Raw genomic sequence first — 21,289 nt, 5'->3', positions numbered from 1 at the left:
TGTACTCCAGACTTAGCTCCAGTATCTTTCCGCTAATTCGAGATGCGACAGACTACACCAGAGCTATGGAACTGCTCAAGGAGAACTATGCACAGTCGGCGAACACCCTGTTTGCGAGGCATCAACTCTCTACTCGCGTCCAGCAGCCGGGTGAGTCGATTGAGGACTTCTGGAGGGCTCTTATACCTCTGGTACGAGACTGCGACTGCTGGGCCCTCACAGCCACGGGACACTCTGACTTACTCATGCGCAATGCCTTTGTTACAGGGATTGCATCGGACCCCATCCGGCAATGACTGCTGGAAGGGGCCGCCCTCAACCTCGCGGCCACAAAGACTCTGGCGCTCTCAATGACTGCCGCCTCCCGTAGTGCGCAATCTTACTCCGCTAGCCGCTCGGCCCACCCGTCCTAGCCCTCGTGGACCCCGCAAATGGCCCCCCAGGCCCACCCGTCCTACCCCTCGTGGACCCCGGAACCGCCCTCCCCCCAGCAGCCGCCCCCGCGCACTACACCTGCCCTGCTCGCCGCACCGCGCTCCCTGGGGGTCCCCGCTGTTACTTCTGCGGTCAGCAGAAGCACCCCCGCTAATGCTGCCCGGCCCGCACCGCGACCTGCAAAGCTTGTGCCAAGAAAGGCCACATTGCAGCGGTGTGTCAGTCCCGGACAGTTGCCACTATCGCGCCCCCGTTCCCCTCGCCTCAGCCAATCGCACAATGGGTCCTGCCGTCCGCTTCCCCCGACCCCACGTGCGATCAGTGGGCGCCGCCATCTTTCGCCGCCCCCGCCACGTGCGCTCCATGGGCGCCACCATCTTCATCCCCCACCGCCATGTGCGTTCCATGGGCGCCGCCATTTTGTCCCAACCCCACAATGTGCGCTCCATGGGCGCCGTCATTTTGTCCACCGCCATCTTCTCCCACATAGTTACTCCAGATGCTGCCATTTTGTCCTCCCCGGGACGGGGCCACGGGACACGGGTCGTTACCGCTCCTCGTCGGACTCATCTGACTCGACTGCCGATCGCCCGCTACCCGCCTCCATTACGCTCGACCAGTCGCGTCCTCTCAACCTGGCACCCTCTTCCACATCAATGCTGGTCAACGGGAGCACCGAGAGCTTTGTCCACCCAGTCACGATAAGGCGCTATTCCCTTGCGGTCCATCCCGCCAACCGGCAGATCTCTCTCGCCTCCGGTTCCCACTCTGTCCCGATCCGGGGTTTCTGCCTGGTTAAACTTACTGTACAGGGCGTGGAATTCGACCGTTTCCGTCTGTACATTCTCCCCAACCTCTGCGCGTCACTCTTACTAGGCCTGGATTTCCAATGCAATCTCCAGAGCCTCACCCTCAAATTCGGCGGGCCCCTACCTCCCCTCACCGTTTGCGGCCTCGCGATGCTCAAGGTCGAGCCTCCCTCACTCTTTGCCAATCTGACCGCAGATTGCAAGCCCGTCGCCACCAGGAGCAGACGGTACAGCACCCAGGACAAGGCCTTCATCAGGTCCGAAGTCCAGCGGCTGCTTCGGGAGGGTATCATCGAGGCCAGCAACAGTCCTTGGAGAGCCCAGGTGATAGTGGTTAAGACCAGGGAGAAGCACAGGATGGTCGTGGACTACAGCCAGAGCATCAACCGGTACACGCAGCTCAACGCGCACCCCCTTCGTCGCATTTCTGATATGGTCAATCAGATTGCACAGTACCGGGTCTTCTCTACTATTGACCTGAAATCCGCCTACCACCAGCTCCCCATCCGTAAATCGGACCGTCCCTACACTGCCTTCGAGGCAGACGGTCGTCTGTACCAATTTCATAGGGTTCCCTTCGGCGTCACGAAAGGAGTCTCGGTATTTCAACGAGAAATGGACCGAATGGTTGACCGGTATGGACTGCAGGCCACCTTCCCGTACCTCGACAATGTCACCATCTGCGGCCATGACCAGCAGGACCATGACACCAACCTTTCTAAATTCCTCCACACCGCATCTCTCCTTAATCTCACGTACAACAAGGAGAAGTGTGTGTTCCGCACAGACTGCTTAGTCATCCTCGGCTACGTAGTCCAAAACGGACTACTGGGGCCCGACCCCGACCGCATGCGGCCCTCATGGAGCTTCCACTCCCCCACTGCACCAAAGCCCTCAAACGCTGCCTTGGGTTCTTTTCTTATTACGCCCAGTGGGTCCCACAATACGCGGACAAGGCCCGGCCACTTATCCAGTCCACACATTTTCCCCTCGCGGCCGAGTAACAACAGGCCTTCGCCCGCATTCGATCTGACATAGCCAAGGCCGGGATGCACGCAGTAGACGAGACGCTTCCTTTCCAAGTAGAAAGCGACGCTTCAGGTGTCGCCCTTGCCGCCACTCTAAACCAGGCAGGCAGATCCGTGGCATTCTTTTCACGCACCCTCCACGCCTCCGAAATTCGACATTCCTCTGTTGAAAAGGAGGCCCAGGCAATCGTTGAAGCGGTGCGGCACTGGAGGCATTACCTGGCCGGCAGGAGATTCACTCTCCTCACTGACCAACGGTCGGTAGCCTTCGTGTTTAACAACACGCAGCGGGGCAAGATCAAGAATGACAAAATCTTGCGGTGGAGAATCGAGCTCTCCACCTTTAACTACGAGATCTTGTATCGCCCCGGCAAGCTCAACGAGCCCCCAGACGCCCTCTCCCGAGGTACATGTGCCAGCACACAAGTGAACCAGCTCCGTGCCTTGCATGAGAGCCTTTGCCATCCGGGGGTCAGTCGCTTGTACCATCTAATCAAAGCCCGCAATCTGCCCTACTCCGTCAAGGAAATACGGACAGTCACCAGAGACTGCCAGGTCTGTGCCGAGTGCAAGCTGCACTTCTACCGGCCAGATCGCGCGCGCCTGGTGAAAGCGTCCCACCCCTTTGAACGCCTCAGCGTGGACTTCAAAGGGCCCCTCCCCTCCACCGACCGCAACACCTACATCCTGAGTGTGGTCAATGAATTTTCTAGGTTCCCCTTAGCCATCCCATGCCCGGATATGACGTCTGCCACCGTCATCAAGGCCCTGGATTCCATTTTCGCCCTGTTCGGTTTCCCCGACTACATCCACAGTGACAGGGGATCCTCGTTCATGAGCGATGAGCTGCGTAATTTCCTGCTCAGCAGGGGTATCGCCTCCAGCAGAACGACCAGCTACAACCCCCGGGAAACGGGCAGGTAGAGAGGGAGAACGGGACGGTATGGAGGGCCGTCCAGCTGGCCCTATGGTCCAGGAACCTCCCAGCCGCTCGCTGGCAGCAGGTCCTCCCTGACGCGTTCCATTCCATTCGGTCACTACTGTGCACCGCAACTAACAGTACACCCCATGAACGTGTTTTTGCCTTCCCTAGGAAGTCTACATCCAGGGTGTCGCGGCTCCGGGCCCAGTCCCTCTCCGTAGGCATGTCCGGCACCACAAGGTGGAACCCCTGGTGGACAAAGTACGCCTTCTCCATGCCAACCCTCAGTATGCCTACGTGGAGTTCCCCGACGGCCGCCAGGACACAGTCTCGCTCTGGGACCTGGCTCCCTCAGGTACCGATCTCATGCCCACGCCCCCTTTCCCTCCCGCGCCACCCTCCTTTTCCCCGGCGCCCCCCTATTCGTCCCCACCAGTTCCATCCTTCGTCCCCCTGTCCACACTGGAGGACACGGAAGATTTTGGCTCGCTCTCGGAGTCATCCCGCCAGCAGCCAGCACCAACACCGCCAGCACCTGCACCGACGTTGCCACCACAGCTACGCCGATCACAGCGGAACATTCGACCGCCGGTTCGGCTCAACCTGTAACCTGCTAACCGGATGGACTCTTGGTTTTCTTTGTTTGAACCCTTTTGTAAATATATCATCCTTTGTATTATAGTTACATGTCGCCCCCGCCGGACTCATTTTTACAGGGGGTGAATGTGGTGATAACCACTGTAGATATGTGTAATTGCAGTAGGGGGATGTATGGCTGTATCTGTAATACAGGTTCCTCCGGTAAGCCCCTGCCAGCTAGCTCCGCCCACAGGGAGCTTGTGTATAAATATGTGTGTGAGTCACTCAGACCCTATTCTACAGTTGTAGCCGGAGGAATAGCATCACACAGCAATAAAGCATCGATTGTACATGTCTCTCGTCTTTGAGTGCAATTGTTAGCGCCACAGTCTCTGTCTGGGCCACCGACCAGGTCCAGTGCTTACCGCTCTGTGACGGTGAGGTGGTCCCACTCTGGGCTTCTCTCTCTCTCTCTTCCTGTTTTAATGCAACATCGTCTACTGGGCGGGATGGGGACATTCGGACGATAGACATTATGCAATCGGATGTGAGCAGAACAGATGGTGGGAACTGGTGGCCTTTGTGGCCAGGGCACCTGCCCATGACCGGCTGTATTGGTGCTGGCATGTGATGCAGGATGGAGTTCGAGCAGGTAGCCGGCGGGATGAGGTTTGGTCGCCCTCTGGGTGCGATGGGGCCGATAGGGGGATTACGTGTGTGCGGGATGGGGGTTGATGTCTGAGGCATGGTGCTGCCTACTCACCCTGGCCGTCCTGAGGAGGTCGTGCAGCATCTTCCGGCACCACTGACCGGCCCTGGCGGTGAGGCCCACGACACTCACGACGTCTGCCACCTGTGCCCAGGCACAGTGTACGGCACTGGGTGGCAACCCCCCCCCTCACCGCCCCTCCGGATACAGGGTGGTCTGCCTCTCCTCCATGGCATCCAGCAGGGTCTCCAGCTCTGTATCTGCGAGCTGAGGTGTCGCTCTTTGTGCTGCCGTCTTGGTGGCTAGGATGAGTGTGTGTGGGGAATAGAGTGCCGATATGTGGCTGCAGCTTGTCAGTCTCTTGAGTAGCAATCCCGACCTCATCGAATCGGTCACCATTCGTCATTGGAATAGCTCGAGTTCCATGTGGCGCTGGTGCTAACCCATTAACTGTTCCTGAATTTCTCCAGGACCAGCGCCACTTTAGTAGTCAAGGAAGTCCACCGATTCAGTCCCGGCATTAACACTTAGGGTGGGATTCACCGTCGGCCAATGGTAAAATCGCGAAATGCGATTGGGCGGAGAATGGCCTCCGATGCCAGAATCGTGATAGGCGCCGGCTTGATGCCAAATCAGGATCCTCCGACACCCCGAAAATGGCTTAAATTCGTCGCTCGCCATGTGGTGTTTAAGTAGAGTTGGCATATCATTAGCAACCCTGACCCTCTATCCTCCTGGGCCTCCGCGATTCACCGCCGCAGAAGGGCGGCGATGTGTTCGGTCAGTTCCCGACCATGTGGTTCACTTGTGGTCTCAGTGGTTGGGGGCCCGGCGTGGCGGCTGCGGACTGTGCCCAGCATCGCCACAGTCAGCTGGGAGTCGTACTGCTGGCCGGGGAGTGGGGTTCCGCGAGGGCTGGGAGTACAGGTGGGGGTGGCCAGGGGGTGGCCGGGGGCCAGTATTTGGCAGGTCAGGTCCATGCACAGCCGGCGCCATGTTTTACGGAGCGACCGCTGCAGGTCGTCGCCTGGCAAAGGCCCGGCCATGGATCCGGCCATTCTTCAGATGTTTATATTGTGGGAGCCTGGAGTTTTACTCAGCGGGGCCACTAACCCCTCACCAGTCGCAGGATCAGTGAGGGCTGTGCGCCAATTATTCCGTTGTGAAACATCACAGTTCCCACGCCGGCTTCGGCACTTAACCTCCAAAACGGTGAATCCCGCCCTTAGTCTCTGAAACAGGAATCCGGCAATATATCTCTGTTTGTGGGTGAAATCACTCCTGGAGCACAGCGTCCTTTCCTCGCAGTCTTACTAAATTGAATAAAATATTGGTGTTTTGTCCAGTGTCCTAGCAACTATTATAGCCTCATCCGGGATCAAGTGAATACCTTTACACATTCAGGCAGATGAGAAGTGGCAGAAGTTCATCAAAGGATGGGTGAAAGAAAAGAGGTTTTGTGGGTAGTGCATGAGGTTCAAATGGGGGGGAATTTAGGAGGAAGGAGACTGCATGAGGATGTTGTTGAATGTTGCCGTACATGTCACACATGTCAGCTAATGGGGAAACCTCAAGCGGTAATCAAATAAGCACCCTCAATACCATTCCGGCATTTGAGGAACCTTTTACTCAGGTTCCTGAGACGAAAAGTAGGAATCAGGATTTGTCTACTGGATTTCCAGAGGCCATTCCATTAAGAAATATTACAGCTAAGAGGGTTGTAGAGGAGTTAACTTTTTTTTTTAATCAGATATGGACTGCTAAAAGAAATACAGTCAGATCTAAGATCCAATTTTATGTCAAAGTTGTTCTATTTCTGAATTTATGGATAATTTAGGAATAAAGATATTTAAATCAACTGTGTCATTGGCAATCACAGGGACTGTTTGAAAGGTGGCATCAAGCTTTAAAGAATATGTCAAGGGTTTAGTCAGGATTATCCAGGGGATTGGGATAAAGGAATTCAATTTGTACTATTTGCAATTAGGAATATACCAAATGAACCAACTACACACCATCCATTCGAGTTGATTCGGATCAGATTGGATTTCTTTATTCTCATGTGTACCAAGGTACCAATATGTTCTGCATACAGGTCAGACAGATCATTCCATACATGTAAAGAATACACATAATAGGGAAAACTTAAAATACACAATGTAAATACATAGACACAGGCATCAGGTGAAGCACACAGGAGTGCAGTACTACTCGGTTGAGAAGATGTGTGAAGAGATTAGATCAGTCCATAAGAGGGTCGTTTAGGAGTCTGGTAACAGTGGGGAAGAAGCTGTTTTTGAATCTGTTTGTGCATGTTTTCAGACTTTTGTATCTCCTGCCTGATGGAAGAAATTGGAAGAGTGAGTAAGCCGGGTCGGAGGGTGATGTACCATCAATTGGACGTGAGACACGATGAAGGTCCAAACTTAGGCTTTAATCAGCTAGATGTTAGCCTGGTGGTCGACTACAGTGAAAGGCCGACCGCCGGGAACTCTGGGTACTTATACCCCGCCTCGGAGGTGGGGGTCTCCTTGCCTCTCGACCAATTGGTGAGCAGTCACATGACTAGTCCCAGCCAATCAGCCGAGAGGCACATGACCAGCCAGAGCCAATGGGAGACCAGTGCTCTGCACCAATGGCAGTGCTCCTATTCATACCACCACATTCACCCCTCGTGGAGAAAGAAGCCGGGGGGGGGGGGGTGTTGTAAGGGGAAGAGAGAGGGGGGGGCTGAGGACTGGTGGTATGAGTAGAGACAATCGAGAAGATGGTTGCTGCCCACTGGCTCGTGGCAAAAGTGAACAAAAACGAATACAGTTGGGTGCAAAAAAATTACAATAGAGTCCAATAAAGTCCCATGGTTGCATCAGATGGACACGATCAGCCTGTCGGGTGCCCGTGGTGTCCTGGCGGACCGTCGCAGTGGAGCCGGTGACGTCAGGCCGGTGGTCATCCTTGACTCCGGGAGCGCCGGTCCTAGATGTGTCTCCGTACCCCGGGCCGGTGGTGGAGACGCTGTGATCGGGGAAGGGGGGGTCTGTGCGCTGGGTCGTGGGGGCGCAGTGGGGAGTCGGGATTGGAGGGGAGGTGTTGATGTAGGGGGTGGGAGGCCGCACGCCGGCGGGTGCCAGGTCCCGAAGTGAGACCGTATCCTGCCGACCGTCGGGATACTCCACGTACGCATACTGCGGGTTGGCGTGGAGTAACTGGACTCACACAACCAACGGATCGGACTTGTACACCCACACATGCTTCCGGTGCAGGATGGGCCCGGGGGTGGCCAGCCAGATCGGGAGAGGGGATCCTGAGGACGACTTCCTGGGGAAAACAAGAAGATGTTCATGAGGTGTTTGATTAGTGGTAGTACAGAGGAGAGACCGGATTGAATAGAGGGCGTCGGGGATAACCTCTTGCCAACGGGGGTTAGGGAGGACTCTGGACCGTAGTGCCAGCAGGATGGTCTTCCAGCTGGTGCCATTCTCCCGCTCGACCTGACCATTACCCCGAGGGTTATAACTGGTCGTCCTGCTAGAGGCTATGCCCCTGCTGAGCAGGAATTGACGCAGTTCGTCACTCATAAAGGAGGACCCCCGGTCGCTGTGGATGTACGCGGGGTAACCGAACAGGGAGAAAATGGACAGGAGGGCCTTAATGACGGTTGTTGTGGTCATGTCGGGGCAGGGGATGGCGAAAGGGAAGCGGGAGTACTCGTCAATAACACTCAAGAAATAAGTGTTACGGCTGTTGGAGGGGAGGGGACCCTTGAAGTCTATACTGAGACGCTCGACGGGGCGGGACGCCTTGATCAGATGCGCTCGCTCGGGGCGGTAGAAGTGCGGTTTGCACTCTGCGCAGGTGTGGCAGTCCCTGGTGACAGCCTGACTTCCTCGACGGAGTAGGGCAGGTTGCGGGTCTTGATAAAATGGTAAAAGCGGGTGACCCCTGGATGGCAGAGGTCCGTGTGGAGGGAGTGGAGGTGGTCAATCTGCGCGCTGGCGCAGGTACCGCGGGAGAGGGCATCGGGAGGCTCGTTGAGCTTCCCAGGACAATACAAGATATCGTAGTTGTACGTGGACAACTCAATCTGCCACCGCAAGATCTTGTCGTTCATGATCTTGCCGCTCTGTGCAGTATCGAACATGAAGGCTACTGACCGTTGGTCCGTGAGGAGGGTAAACTTCCTGCCGGCCAGATAGTGCCTCCAATATCGCACAGCTTCAACTATTGCCTGTGCCTCCTTTCCCACCGAGGAGTGGCGGATTTCGGAAAGGTCCGGGAGAAGAAGGCCACGGGTCTGCCCGTTTGGTTCAGGGTGGCCGCCAGAGCTACATCGGACGCGTCGCTCTCGACCTGGAATGTGAGAGACTCGTCGATAGCATGCATCGTGGCCTTTGCGATATCCGCTTTGATGCGGCTAAAGGCCTGGCGGGCCTCCATCGACAGGGGAAAGGAGGTGGACTGGATGAGGGGGCGGGCTTTGTCGGCGTAGTTGGGGACCCACTGGGCGTAATAGGAGAAGAAGCCCAGGCAGCGTTTGAGGGATTTGAGGGTGTTAGGGAGAGGGAGTTCCATTAGGGGGCACATGCGTTCGGGATCGGGGCCTATCACTCCTTTACGCACTACGTAGCCAAGGATGGCTAGACGGTCGGTGCTAAAGACGCACTTATCCTTATTGTAAGTTAAATTAAGGAGTTTCGCGGTTCAGAGCAATTTTTGAAGGTTGATGTCATGGTCCTGTTGATCGTGGCCGCAGATGGTGACATTATCGAGATACGGGAAGGTAGCCTATAATCCGTACTTGTCGACCATTCGGTCCATCTCCTGTTGGAAGACCAAGACCCCATTTGTGACACTGAATGGAACCCTGAGGAAGTTGTAGAGGCGCCCATCAGCCTCGAACGCGGTGTACATGCGGTCACTCGCGCGGATGGGGAGCTGGTGGTAGGCAGACTTAAGGTCCACCGTGGAAAAAACTTTGTATTTCGCGATCCTGTTAACCAGGTCGGAAATATGGGGGAGAGGATACGCTACGCGTCCAGCTGCGTAAACCTGTTGATGGTCTGACTGTAATCAATGACAATCCGGTTTTTCTCCCCAGTCCGAACTACCAGCACTTGGGCTCGCCAGGGACTGTTGCTGGCCTCGATGACTCCTTCCTTTATGAGCCTCTGGACCTCGGACCCGATGAAGGTCCGGTCCTGGGCACTGTATCGTCTGCTCCTAGTAGCGACAGGTTCACAATCTGGGGTGAGATTAGCAAACAAGGAAGGGGGGTCCACTTTGAGGGACGCAAGGCTGAAACAGTAAGGGAGGGAATAGGGCCGCCGAATTGGAAGGTCAAGCTCTGCAGGTTGCACTGGAAATCCAGGCCCAAGAGTGCCGGAGCGCATAGACGGGGGAGGATGAGGACTTTGTAGTTTTTGAAAACCCTCCCCTGGACCGTGAGGTCCGCTATGCAGCACCCGGTGATCTGGATGGAGTGCGAACCCGAGGCTAACTCGATCTTATGTTTAACTGGGTGGATGGGGAGCGCGCAGCGCCTTACCGTGTCAGGGTGGACGAAACTTTCCATGCTCCAGGAGTCCAGTAGGCATTTCGTCTCATGCCCATTGAGCTGGATCAACATCGTTGTCTTGGCGAGCGTGCGTGGTCGCGACTGGTCGAGCGTGATGGAAGCAAGTCATGGCGAGAGTTCCAGATCATCCTCGGTGGCAGAGTAATCGCTGGCAGGGCCTTCCGTGTTGGCCCAAGATGGCTGCGCCCAGGACCCGCACGTGGAGCCGGGGCCCCAAGATGGCGGCGTCCAGGACCCGCACGTGGCGTCTGGGGCCGAAGATGGCGACGCCCATGGGACCCTCGTGGCAGCTGGGGGCAGGGTCAGCGGCGTCTGCGGGCCGGTCAGGGCAGCCGGGAGCGGGGGTAGGGAGGGCCGTGGGCCTGTTGCAGGGGCCGGGAGGTGGGCCGGAGAGGTCAGTATGCGGCGCTGGGCCCTGGGAGGGTCTGGGGGAGTGCGGGGGGGACGATCCGTGGTCGCTGCGCGGAACAGCAGCGACCGACTGTGTCTGGCAGACCACAGCGTAATGGCCCTTCTTCCCGCAGCTCTTACACAGAGCGGAGCGGGCTGGGCAGCGCGGGTGGGGGTGTTTTGAGAGGCCGCAAAAATAGCAACGAGCCCCGCTAGCTTGTCGGAGCGTCCCGCAGCGCAGGCCTGGGGGGGGGTCGGGGTCAGCGGAGGACGGAGGTGGCACGTGCCATTAAGTCCAAGGGGTTGCCGTGCGGTCGGGGGCGGATGCACTGGCGTTCAGGTCGGTGACCTCCAGGGAGGTTGCGAGGATCCGTGCCTCAGCTAGGCTGAGGGCGTTCTTCTCCAGCAATCATTGGCGGATAGAGGAGGATTGCATGCCGGCAACGTAAGGGTCTCTGATTAAAGGTTCCATGTGCTCTGCGCAGAAATTTGTGGACAGGCGCAATTTCTCCCCAGAGCCGTGAGGGCCCGGTAAAACTCGTCGAATGACTCACCAGGGAACTGTTGTCTAGTAGTCAGGAGATGCTGTGCATATACTTCGTTGACCGGCCAGAGAAAGTGTTCTCTCAGGAGATCCATGGCTGCGTCATAATCGTTTTGTCCTCAATCATTGAGTATACCGCCGTGCCCCGCACGAGTGGAGGATGTGGAGTTTCTGCTCCTTGGTGGGCTGGCTGGCTGCAGTCGTCAGGTCACTGTTGAAACACGCCAGCCAATGTTTAAAGGTTGCAGGCGCATTCGAAGCATGCGGGCTGATGCGGAGGCAGTCAGGCTTGATGCGTAGCTCCATTTCAAAATTCTAGCTGATTAAATTGATATACCATCAATTGGACGTGAGACACGATGAAGGTCCAAACTTAGGCTTTAATCAGCTAGATGTTAGCCCGGTGGTCGACTACAGTGAAAGGCCGACCGCCGGGAACTCTGGGTACTTATACCCCGCCTCGGAGGCGGGGTCTACTTGCCTCTCGACCAACAAGGTGAGCAGTCACATGACTAGTCCCAGCCAATCAGCCGAGTGGCACATGACCAGCCAGAGCCAATGGGAGACCAGTGCTCTGCACCAATGGCAGTGCTCCTATTCATACCACCACAGAGGGGTCTTTGATTATGCAGCCCACTTTCCCCAGGCAGCGGGAGGTGTAGACAGAGTCAATGGATGAGAGGCGGGATTGTGTGATGGACTGGGCGTGTTCACGATCCTCTGTAGTTTCTTACGGTCCTGGGCTGAGCAGTTGCCATATCAGGCAGATGCAGCCAGATAGGATGCTTTCTATGGTGCATCTGTAAAAGTTGGTATGGGTTAATGTGAACATGCCGAATCTCCTTAGTTTCCTGAGGAAGTATAGGCGTATTGTGCTTTCTTGGTCGTAGCGTCGATGTGGGTGGACCAGGACAGATTTTTAGTGATGTGCACACCTTGGAATTTGAAGCTGTCAACCATCTCCACTTTGGCACCATTGATGTGGGTGGGTGGTGGGGGGGGGGGGGGGGGGGGGCGGTGGGAGGTCAATACTTTGCTTCCTGAAGTCAATGACCAGCTCCTTCATTTTGCTGACATTGAGGGAGAGATTGTTGTCGTTGCACCACTTCACTTGGTTCTCCATCTCCCTCCTGTATTCAAGTCAGACGGCCCTGACCTATACAAAATCCAGGAACGACCTCTGCAAAGCCATCCGAGATGCCAAGAGATAATATCAGACCAAGCTAGAGTCAGACTAGCATTACAGACTGTTGTTGTCGAGATTTGACCCACTATGGTCGTGTCATCAGCAAACGTGTAGATGGAGTTGGAGCCAAATGTTGCCACGCAGTCATGGTTGTATAGGGAGTGTAGTGGGGGGCTAAGTACACAGTCTTGCAGGGCCCTGGTATTGAGGACTATCATGTAGGAGCTGGTATTGTTTATCCTTATAGATTATTGTCTATGGGTCAGACAGTCAAGGAACCAGCTGCAGAGGGAGGAACTAAGTCCTAGGTTTTGGAGCTTTAATTTGAGCGTGGTTGGGATCATGGTGTTGAAGGCAGAGCTGAAGTCAATAAAGAAGAGTTTGATTGTTGTCGAGATGCTCCAGGGATGTGTGTAGGGCCCAGGCAGATGGTGTCAGTTGCGGCTGCATGCAAGTTTCAGTGGCTCTAGGCATTCTGGGAGTATGGGGTTGATGTGCCTCATAACCAACCTTTCGAAGAACTTCATTGCGATCAATGTCAAAGCCATGGACTATTGTCATTGAGGCACATTGTCTGGTTTTTCTTTGGCACCGGCGTGCTGGTGGTCTTCTTGAAGTAGGTGGGGCCCTCGGAACGGAGTAGGGAGAGGGTGAAGATGTCCGCTAACACACCTGCCAGCTGGTCTGAGCAGGCTCTGAGTGTGCGACCAGGGATCCTGTCCGGACCCATCGCCTTCCAAGGGTTCACTTTCAAGGAGGCCGATCTGACTTCGGAAGCTGTGATGATGGGTATGGGTGTGTCTGGGGCTGCTGTGGTGGGTCAATGGTTTCCTTCTCGAACCAGTCATAGACTGCATTGAGTTAATCGGGGAGGGGTGCGCTGCTGACAGAGATTCTGCTCAGCTTTGCTTTGTAACCCGTATGTTGTTTCAGCCTTGCCGCAACCGACGAGAGTCTGTAATGCTAGTCTGACTCTAGCTTGGTCTGATATTATCTCTTGGCATCTCGGATGGCTTTGCGGAGGTCGTTCCTGGATTTTGTATAGGTCAGGGCCGTCTGACTTGAAGATGTCAGACCTGGCCTTCAGTAGCGAGGGTTTCCGGTTGGGGAACGTACGTACTGCTTTCTTTGGCACGCAGTCGCCACACATTTGCTGATGAAGTCTGTGACGGTGGTGACATACTCGTTTAGGTTGGTCGCCGAGTTCTTAAAGATGGACCAGTCCACTGTCTCTAAGCAGTCACATAGGAGCTCTTCTGTTTCCTCGGACCAGCACTATACAACCTTCTCAATCAGATTCTCCCACTAAAGTTTCTGCTTGTATGCCAGGAGAAGGAGCATTATCTTATGGTCCGATTTTCCAAAATGCGGTGGGGGGATGGTTTGGTAGGCGCCCTTGATTTTTGTATAGGAGTGGTCGAGAGTATTGTCGCCCCTGGTGGGACAGGAGATGTGTTTGTGGAATTTTGGCAGTACACACTTGAGGTTGGCCTGGTTGAAGACCCGCCCATGATGAACAAAGCCTCCGGGTATTCTGTTTATTGTTATTTATAACTGTGTACAATTCATCGAGCGTCTTCTTTACTTTGCCTGGGGTGGAATGTAGACCGCTGTAATAATGGCTGAAGTGAACTCACGTGGAAGGTAGTACAGGAAGCACTTCACAGTCAGGTATTTCATGTCCGGACGGCAGTCGGTCACCAGGTTTGCCACATCCGAGCACCAAGAGGAGTTGATGAGGAGGCAAACTCCACCACCTCCACCACCCTTTGCAGTCCACCCAGTAAATTGAGAAGCTGTCAGGTTGTATGGCACAGTCCGGTGAGGCAGGGGTGAGCCAAGTCTCTGTGAAACAGAGCACACAGCAGTCTCTTATTTCCCTGTGAAGGGGAAGTCTAGCGGTAAGTTTATCTAGCTTGTTTTCGATTGCTTGGATGTTTGCCAGGAGTGTGCTGGGGAGAGGAGCTTTGAAACCACGTGGCTTTAGACTCACCTGCAGACCGCCGCGTTTCCCCAGTCGGAGGCTGTGTCTGGATGGTCCCAGGATCTGATGAGAGAAGACTAACCTTGTGGAAGGTAGGTGGTTGCGTCTGGCGGGGGCCGGGGCGCTAGTTTCTTTTTTCGGGTCTCGTTTGGCAGGGTCCCGGGTGCTGGTCGTGATCTTGGAGTTGCCGAGAGGGCTTGTTTGCGATCAGGCTGGGCCTGACGAGGACGGGTCTACCTTGCTGCACATTTGGGTCCTCGCGCGGGTGTTTCAGGGGTCTTTATTCCGGGTATGGGTTGCAGGCAGGGGCTTTTTGGGTCAGGCTGGGCCAGGTCCCTTGTTCTGTTCCAGCTTTGGTGGTCTCATTGGCGCTCCTGGAGTCAGGCCTTGGAGTAGGCCTGATGGGCTTCCACGTGGTTTCTTCCTTCCATCCTTCGGTAAGTCGGTTTGCTGGGCGGACCTCTCTGGGTCGGATCGCTGGGCGGACCTCTCTGGGTCGGATCGCTGGGTGGGTCTCGTAGCGGGGGCCGGGTTGGTAGCTCCGGCGGCTTGATCGAGCAGTCTGGGGGCTGGTGTCGGTACCTAGGCCAGGTCCAGTGCTCCGAGGTCCGGGTCGGGTCCAAATTGAGGTCGGGGTGGACTTCCAGTTTGGGCCTCTTCAACGTATGGGTCAGGTCATCAGGTCCATTCCACGGGCCTCTGAGGATCTTCAAATCTGCAAAAGAGATAGGTTAGTGATAGTGTTTATTTTATGCACCAGCCTCTTTTGTGGCACCTTGTCAAATGCCTTTTGGAAATCTAAATACACTACATCTGGGGGCTTTTCACAGTAACTTCAGTGCAGTGTTGATGTAAGCCTACTTGTGACAATGAAGAAAATTATCTTCAGGTTCCCCTCTATCTACTCTCCCCATAACATCCTCAAACAGTTTGAGCAAATTTGTCAAACATGATTTACCTTTCATAAACCATGTTGACTAGGTTTGATTATATTCAGCTTTCCTAAATGATAGCTATTTCCTCTTTGACTATTGACTCCAGCATCTTGCCAATAATAGATGTTAACCTAACTGGCTTTTGGTTCCCTACCTTCTGCCTTTCTCCCTATTCGAGCAAGGGAGTCACACTGGCTGCTTGCCAATCTTCTGGTACTCCCCTGGAAATTAGCAAGTTCTGAACAATTTCAATCAATGGGCCCACTCTCTCTGCAGCCACTGCCATTAAAATCCTAAGTGTGCAGTTCATCGGGTCCTGGCGAGTTGTCTGCCTTCAGCCCCTTGAGTTTCTCTCCTACTCTATTCCTTGTGATTGGGATTTTTGGAAGTCTACCATGTTATTTAAAATCAGCCCATCTGGTATCTATGGGATACTTTCACTATCTTTCACAGCGAAGTCTGATGCAAAAAATGTATTTAGCATATCCACCATTTCTTTGTTTGATGTTATTAATTCACCAGCATCGTTCAGTAGAGGTCCCACATTTACCTTAGCTTCCTGCTTCCTATTTATATATCCATTGAAACTCTTACTGTTTTTGATTTTATACTTCTTATGAGCTTTTTAGTCTTTTGCTGCCAGTTCCTAAAAACCTCTCAGTCCTCTGGTCTACCACTATCCCATGACACTTTGTATATTGTTAGATCCAGGATTTTCACAGTAACCTTATTGTAATGTTAATGTAAGCCTACTTGTGACAATAATAAAAATCTAAGATAAACAGTCACGCATAAATAGTTGTTTAGAAAAGCACAAAGATGTTTATTACTGATTACAGTCAAACGCCACCACTCCCCGGAAGATTTCCTTCCCCAACATGCTCCCAGGTCAGGGTTTTTATGCTAGAGGGGCCACTCCTGTTAATGGGAAGCCCCACCCATTACCGGGGAAGTTCATATTCCCCGTGGGCAAGGGAAACTGGATGGTTCCTATCCTGTGATCTCCGCTGGGGTTATAACATCCCACCCTCCTCAAGTCTGGAGATGTGTCCATGTCCATCAAAACATGTCCTAGGCCTCTGGTCCGTTTAGATCGGGGTTGACCCTCTGGTATGCCCCCTGGGGGGCATGTACCAGACCAGAGAGCGGCGCTTTCATGATGACCGCCGACGCCGAGGCAGCATATCCGGCCCGGCGGCCATTGCTGGTGCAGGACCATCGGATGGGTTAGCGCGTCCATCTCTGTCTCCAACTCAGTTCTGAGTGGATCCTTGTCCACCATCAGAGCATCCTCAGTTGGGGGAATTTTGTCTTCGACCACAATTCAGACTGGGCCGGTGGTGATGGCAATAGGGGTGGAAGGGCCAGCGGCAATCCTGCTGGAGCTGGAACCGCAGGAGGGGCAGGCTGTTCAGGGATGTCCGGCACACAGCTCCAAAGGTGATCCACATGGCGATTGGATTCCCGTCCTTGCACTCTGATGTTGTAGGATACCGGCCCTGTGGCTGCCAAACGGCCCCATCCCTGAAGTTCCAGACCTGCATGCTGTTACCGGGGGTGAATGTGCGGGCCAGTGGACGGTGACAGGTGCCGATCTTGGACTGGCCCTGGTTCCGGCATGCTCTCCCACCTAGATCGGGGATTACCAAGCTCAGGCAGGTGTGGAGTCGACGGACCTCCAAGAGCTCTGCTGGTGCGACACCCGTCGTGGCATGTGGTGTCCTGTGATTAAAGAAATGAAAATGCGGCAAGCGAGTGTCCCAGGATCCAGTTGCCAGCTTCTTCATGCCCAGCTTAAATGTTTAGAGCGCTCTTTCTGCCAGTTCATTTGAAGCTGGGTGGTAGGGAGCAGTCCCCACATGTCAAATCCCATTGGTGCAGGCGAAAGCCACGAGCTCCGCACTTTAAACGCCGTGCCGCTATCGGATATCAATACCTCAGGAATTCTGTGTGTATTGAAAACCTGGCATAGTTTATCCACAGTGGCCTGGGTGATTGTCGCCGGCTTGGGTCTGCACATTCTCCCTGTGTCTGCGTGGGTTTCCTCCGGGTGCTACGATTTCCTCCCACAAGTCCCGAAAGATGTGCTGTTAGGTCATTTGGACATTCTGAATTCTCCCTCCGTGTACCCGAACAGGTGGCGGAATGTGGTGACTAGGGGCTTTTCACAGTAACTTCATTCAATGTTAATGTAAACCTACTTGTCATAATAATAAAGATTATTATTATGATCAAACATTTTCCTCACGAAAAAAGTTAAGGTAACCGATAGATACCCACCTTTTGTCTGCCTCCTTTTGATTGGGATAAGTTCCTGCTGAGCATTTTGGACCAGCTGTTTAAATATCTGCTGCTGCTCATCTACTGACCTGTATCTTCGCTTGTTTACCAGCTCACCTGAGACAACTCCTCCCTCATACCATTATAATTGCCTCATTTAAGTTGAAGACACTGGTTATGGACCTATCCTAACAAATGTTGGGGAATAGTCTGGTATCCTAACATGGGCCAAATGGCCTCTTTCTGCACCGTAACAATTCTGTGTTTGTGTGAAGTAAGGCAGAAGGCTACCAGAAGATCTGAGTGTGTTCTACTTCAGGAACTTCCACTAATATTGAAAATTCTAAAATAATAATTCTCATGGCATATTTTAAAGATAGAATCATTATCTAATTCACTAGTGTTTACTTCACAGGTGATGTTTTCCCTGCACTCCCTGATTGGTTGGTGCCATTACTCGTGACCATTTGCTGTCTAATTTGTGGCATTTCTGCTGTGATTTATTGGAGTTGGAAACACTATCAACAAATTAAAGGTACATTCTCAGTGTAATAAACACAAAAAACAACATTGATAGAGGCCTGAAAATCTCTTTGCGTTCTCCCAGTCCCCATAAAGGTTCAACTGAGAGATGGGAACAACCCAGAAGAATTTCAGGATCACAGAATTATACTAGTGAAATGTGGAAACACGATTAGATTTATTTCAATGTTAAATGTTTGGGGAGAGACGGTGAGAAAAGCTGATCACATTGAAGTAAAAAACTGAGGGGAGAACCTTACCTGAATTTGGCAAAGTGTGGCTCTTTCAGAAAACTAGTGTGGAACTCTCCAGTTCCACAGACCAGGGTCTGAATTCTCTGCCATCGGGATGCTCCCTTTTGCCGGCAGCCCAGGGGTTTCCCGACGGTGTAGGGCTGCTCCACAATTGGAAACCCCATTGACTAGATGGCGAGACAGACTCCCGACGGCATGTTATACCAGAAAGCTGGCACGGTGGGGCGGAGAAACCCACCCCAGGGGCGGGATTCTGCGTTTCAGAGACTAAGGGTGGGATTCTCTGTCGGTGGGATCCTTCGCTTCGCCAGCAGTACATGCCCACAGATATCCCGACAGCGTGGAGGTGGCCACAGTGCGATACCCCATTGGCCGGCTGCCGGAAAGATGATCCCGCTACCGGTGGGTGAGCGTTGCACCGGAAAAGGGGGCTGGCGGGACGGAGAATCCCGCCCTAATGGTGGCACCAGGACAGAATTGGTAGACTTCTACGACAGCCTCACGAGATTCAACGCGATCTTGTGAGACGTTGCGATGTAAATCCCGTCCACTGTGGGAGGGATCACTTTTTGGCAAACCTGCATATTAGAGCGAGGCAGTTAGTCTCACTTTAATGTGCAGATCCCTGAGGTACCTGAGGCTTTGGGATTTATCCCCTTCGCTGCAGAGACCTTGGCCAAAGCCGTTTGGTACTGGCCCCACAAACGAGGACCAGGTGGAACGGCACTCGTGGGGATCTCCCAGGGGAATTGGAGGCCCTTGGCTGCACTGTTGGTGCCACCTGGGCACCCTGGTAATGCCAGCTTGGCATCCTGGGGCCCTGCCAGCTTGACACTGCCAAGGTGCAAAGCTGGCATTGTTTGCACGATTGGACTGTGGGTGCCCTGTGTGGGTGTTGGGGGTACAGAGTGTGCCAGGGATCCTACCATAGTGTGTTTAGGCTGGGGGGGGGGGAGTTCAGAGGTCGATTATGGGACCTCGGAGATCTCTCGCTGTGCTGAGGAATTCTGGTGAGTGGAGCTCCTCAGTGTCCAAAACGTGGCGACGTGCAGCCTCGGCCGTGAGTTCCCCAATTAGCAGAGAGTCAAACTCATTTGAAAACTGTGTTAATAGTTCAATAAACACGTTGAACTAATTTCAGAGTCTGGAGCATTCTTTAGTTAAGACTGCATCAAGTAGCAGCCTGTGTTATCCGAAGCAGCAGAACGCAACATGATACCAGGAGTGACTGTTCAATCTATTTAGTTCAGCTCAGCAAGATCCATGACAACCAGCTACTGAATACAGGCACAATGGACAAGATTCAGGCGCCTCATCAGCTCAACTGCCGATAATTCAAGGAGTAATTTCAACTATACGTGGGAGCATCCGACCTCAATGACACGGCCGATGCTCAGAAGATATCTCTTCTACTCACCACTGCGGGTGACCATGCGATAGAGATCTTCAACTCCTTTCACTTTTCCGAAGGGCAGGACAAAACGAAGTACCAAACTATCCTGGATAAATTTGACAGCCACTGCGAGGTGGACACCAACGAAATCTACGAGCGCTACATCTTCAAGCAGAGGATGCAAGGTAAAGACAAATCCTTCAACTCCTATCTATCTAACCTTAGACTAAGGGCAAACCTGCAAATTTGGTGATATCACTGACTCCGTGATAAGAGACCAAATCGTTTTTGGAGTCCACTCTAATCCTCTGCGTCAACAATTGTTGAAAATCAACCACATGACCCTGCCAGTCGCGATTGAAATGTGTTCTGTGCATGAGAACTCTAAAAATCGCTATTCACAGTACAAAACGGCAGAAAGTGAAAAACAAGCCTCCCATGAGGTGGAGAGTGTTCAGGCCATCTCCCGGATGCAGCGCCTCCACATTGACGAAAGCAGCTATTTTGCGCGCTCTTCCCGGGGCCCAACGCATGCGCAATGCGATTGGAACACAAAGCGGCCGAAAACTGCCAAAGGCAGCTGCGCATCAGAAGTGTGCAACACCGAATGCATGACTCTGATCCAGACAGTGCAACGGATTCAGATGATGAATACCTGGATAACACTTACTGAGTGGGCATTATTACAAAGTGCGAATATGCCACACCGGACACATCGCGAGTCCAATCAATCCTGGCCGTGGATTCCGAGGACGAATGGCATGCAGTGATGAAGGTCAACCACTGCCCCATCCAGTTCAAACTGGACACAAATACCTCCGCCAACCTGATTTTGCAGGTGGGCTTCAAGAGAATCAAGAAGGGCCCCACAATCCTTCCAGCTGCCTGCAAACCCCTGGACAACAATGGAAACGCAATCTGCAGGTGTCCAGCCGGCACACACATGCAAACTTACGCTTCGAGATTGTTGAGCCAGTCCCTGGTAGGTGCGCACGCCTGCAAGCAACTGAATCTCATTGAAAGGGTCTACACCACGACGCCGACCCATTTGGATCTTCAGGCCTGCATCGACGACATCCTGACCCAGTACCCAGATGTATTTAGCGGGATGGGCACACTGCCGTACAAGTACAAGATTCTACAGCGGCCTGATGCCAAGCCAGTGGTCCTCGCACCACAACGAGTCCCTGCTCCACTGAGAGAGCACCTGAAGGCAGAGCTCACAAGTCTACAACAAATAGGCATCATCGCCAAGGTTACTGAATCAACCAACTGGGTCCGCTCGATGGTGTGCGTAAAGAAGCCTTAGGGGGACCTACGCATCTGCATTGACCCCAAGGATCGAAACAAAAACATTATGCGGGAACATTACCCCATCCTGAAGAGGGAAGAAATCAGGAGTGAGATGGCACACGCACGCTTCTTCACAAAATTGGATGCATCCCAAATATTTTGGCAAATCCAACTTGAAGAATCCAGCAGAAGGCTCTGCACCATCAACACGCCTTTTGGCAGATTCTGCTACAGTCGAATGCCATTTGGCATCATCTTGGCATCAGAGATTTTCCATCGCATCATGGAACAGGTGATAGAGGGAATAGATGGGGTTCGTGTCTACGTTGACGATATTATAATCTGGTCCACAACCCCAGAGGAACATGTGTCGCGACTCAAGAAAGTATTCCGACGCTCACATGGACATGGCCTCAAGCTGAACAGGTCCAAGTGCTGTTTTGGGACATCC

General features: G+C 53.5%; 1 protein-coding gene across 1 annotated transcript in view; it reads left to right on the top strand.

Annotated features, from left to right (window-relative positions):
* Nucleotides 1-21,289, top strand: part of LOC119976631 (butyrophilin subfamily 3 member A2-like) — a 103,329-nt gene that overhangs the window by 66,721 nt on the left and 15,319 nt on the right. Inside the window, exon 6 of the mRNA XM_038817267.1 lies at nt 17,792-17,911. Within this exon, the coding sequence (XP_038673195.1) occupies nt 17,792-17,911 (120 nt within the window). The remainder of the gene's footprint in view (nt 1-17,791; nt 17,912-21,289) is intronic.

This window comes from Scyliorhinus canicula, chromosome 13 (genome assembly GCF_902713615.1).
Source record: "Scyliorhinus canicula chromosome 13, sScyCan1.1, whole genome shotgun sequence".
NCBI lineage: Eukaryota > Metazoa > Chordata > Chondrichthyes > Carcharhiniformes > Scyliorhinidae > Scyliorhinus > Scyliorhinus canicula.
The sequence above is the reverse complement of the archived record's forward strand: the minus strand, read 5'-3'. Positions and strand labels throughout refer to the sequence as shown.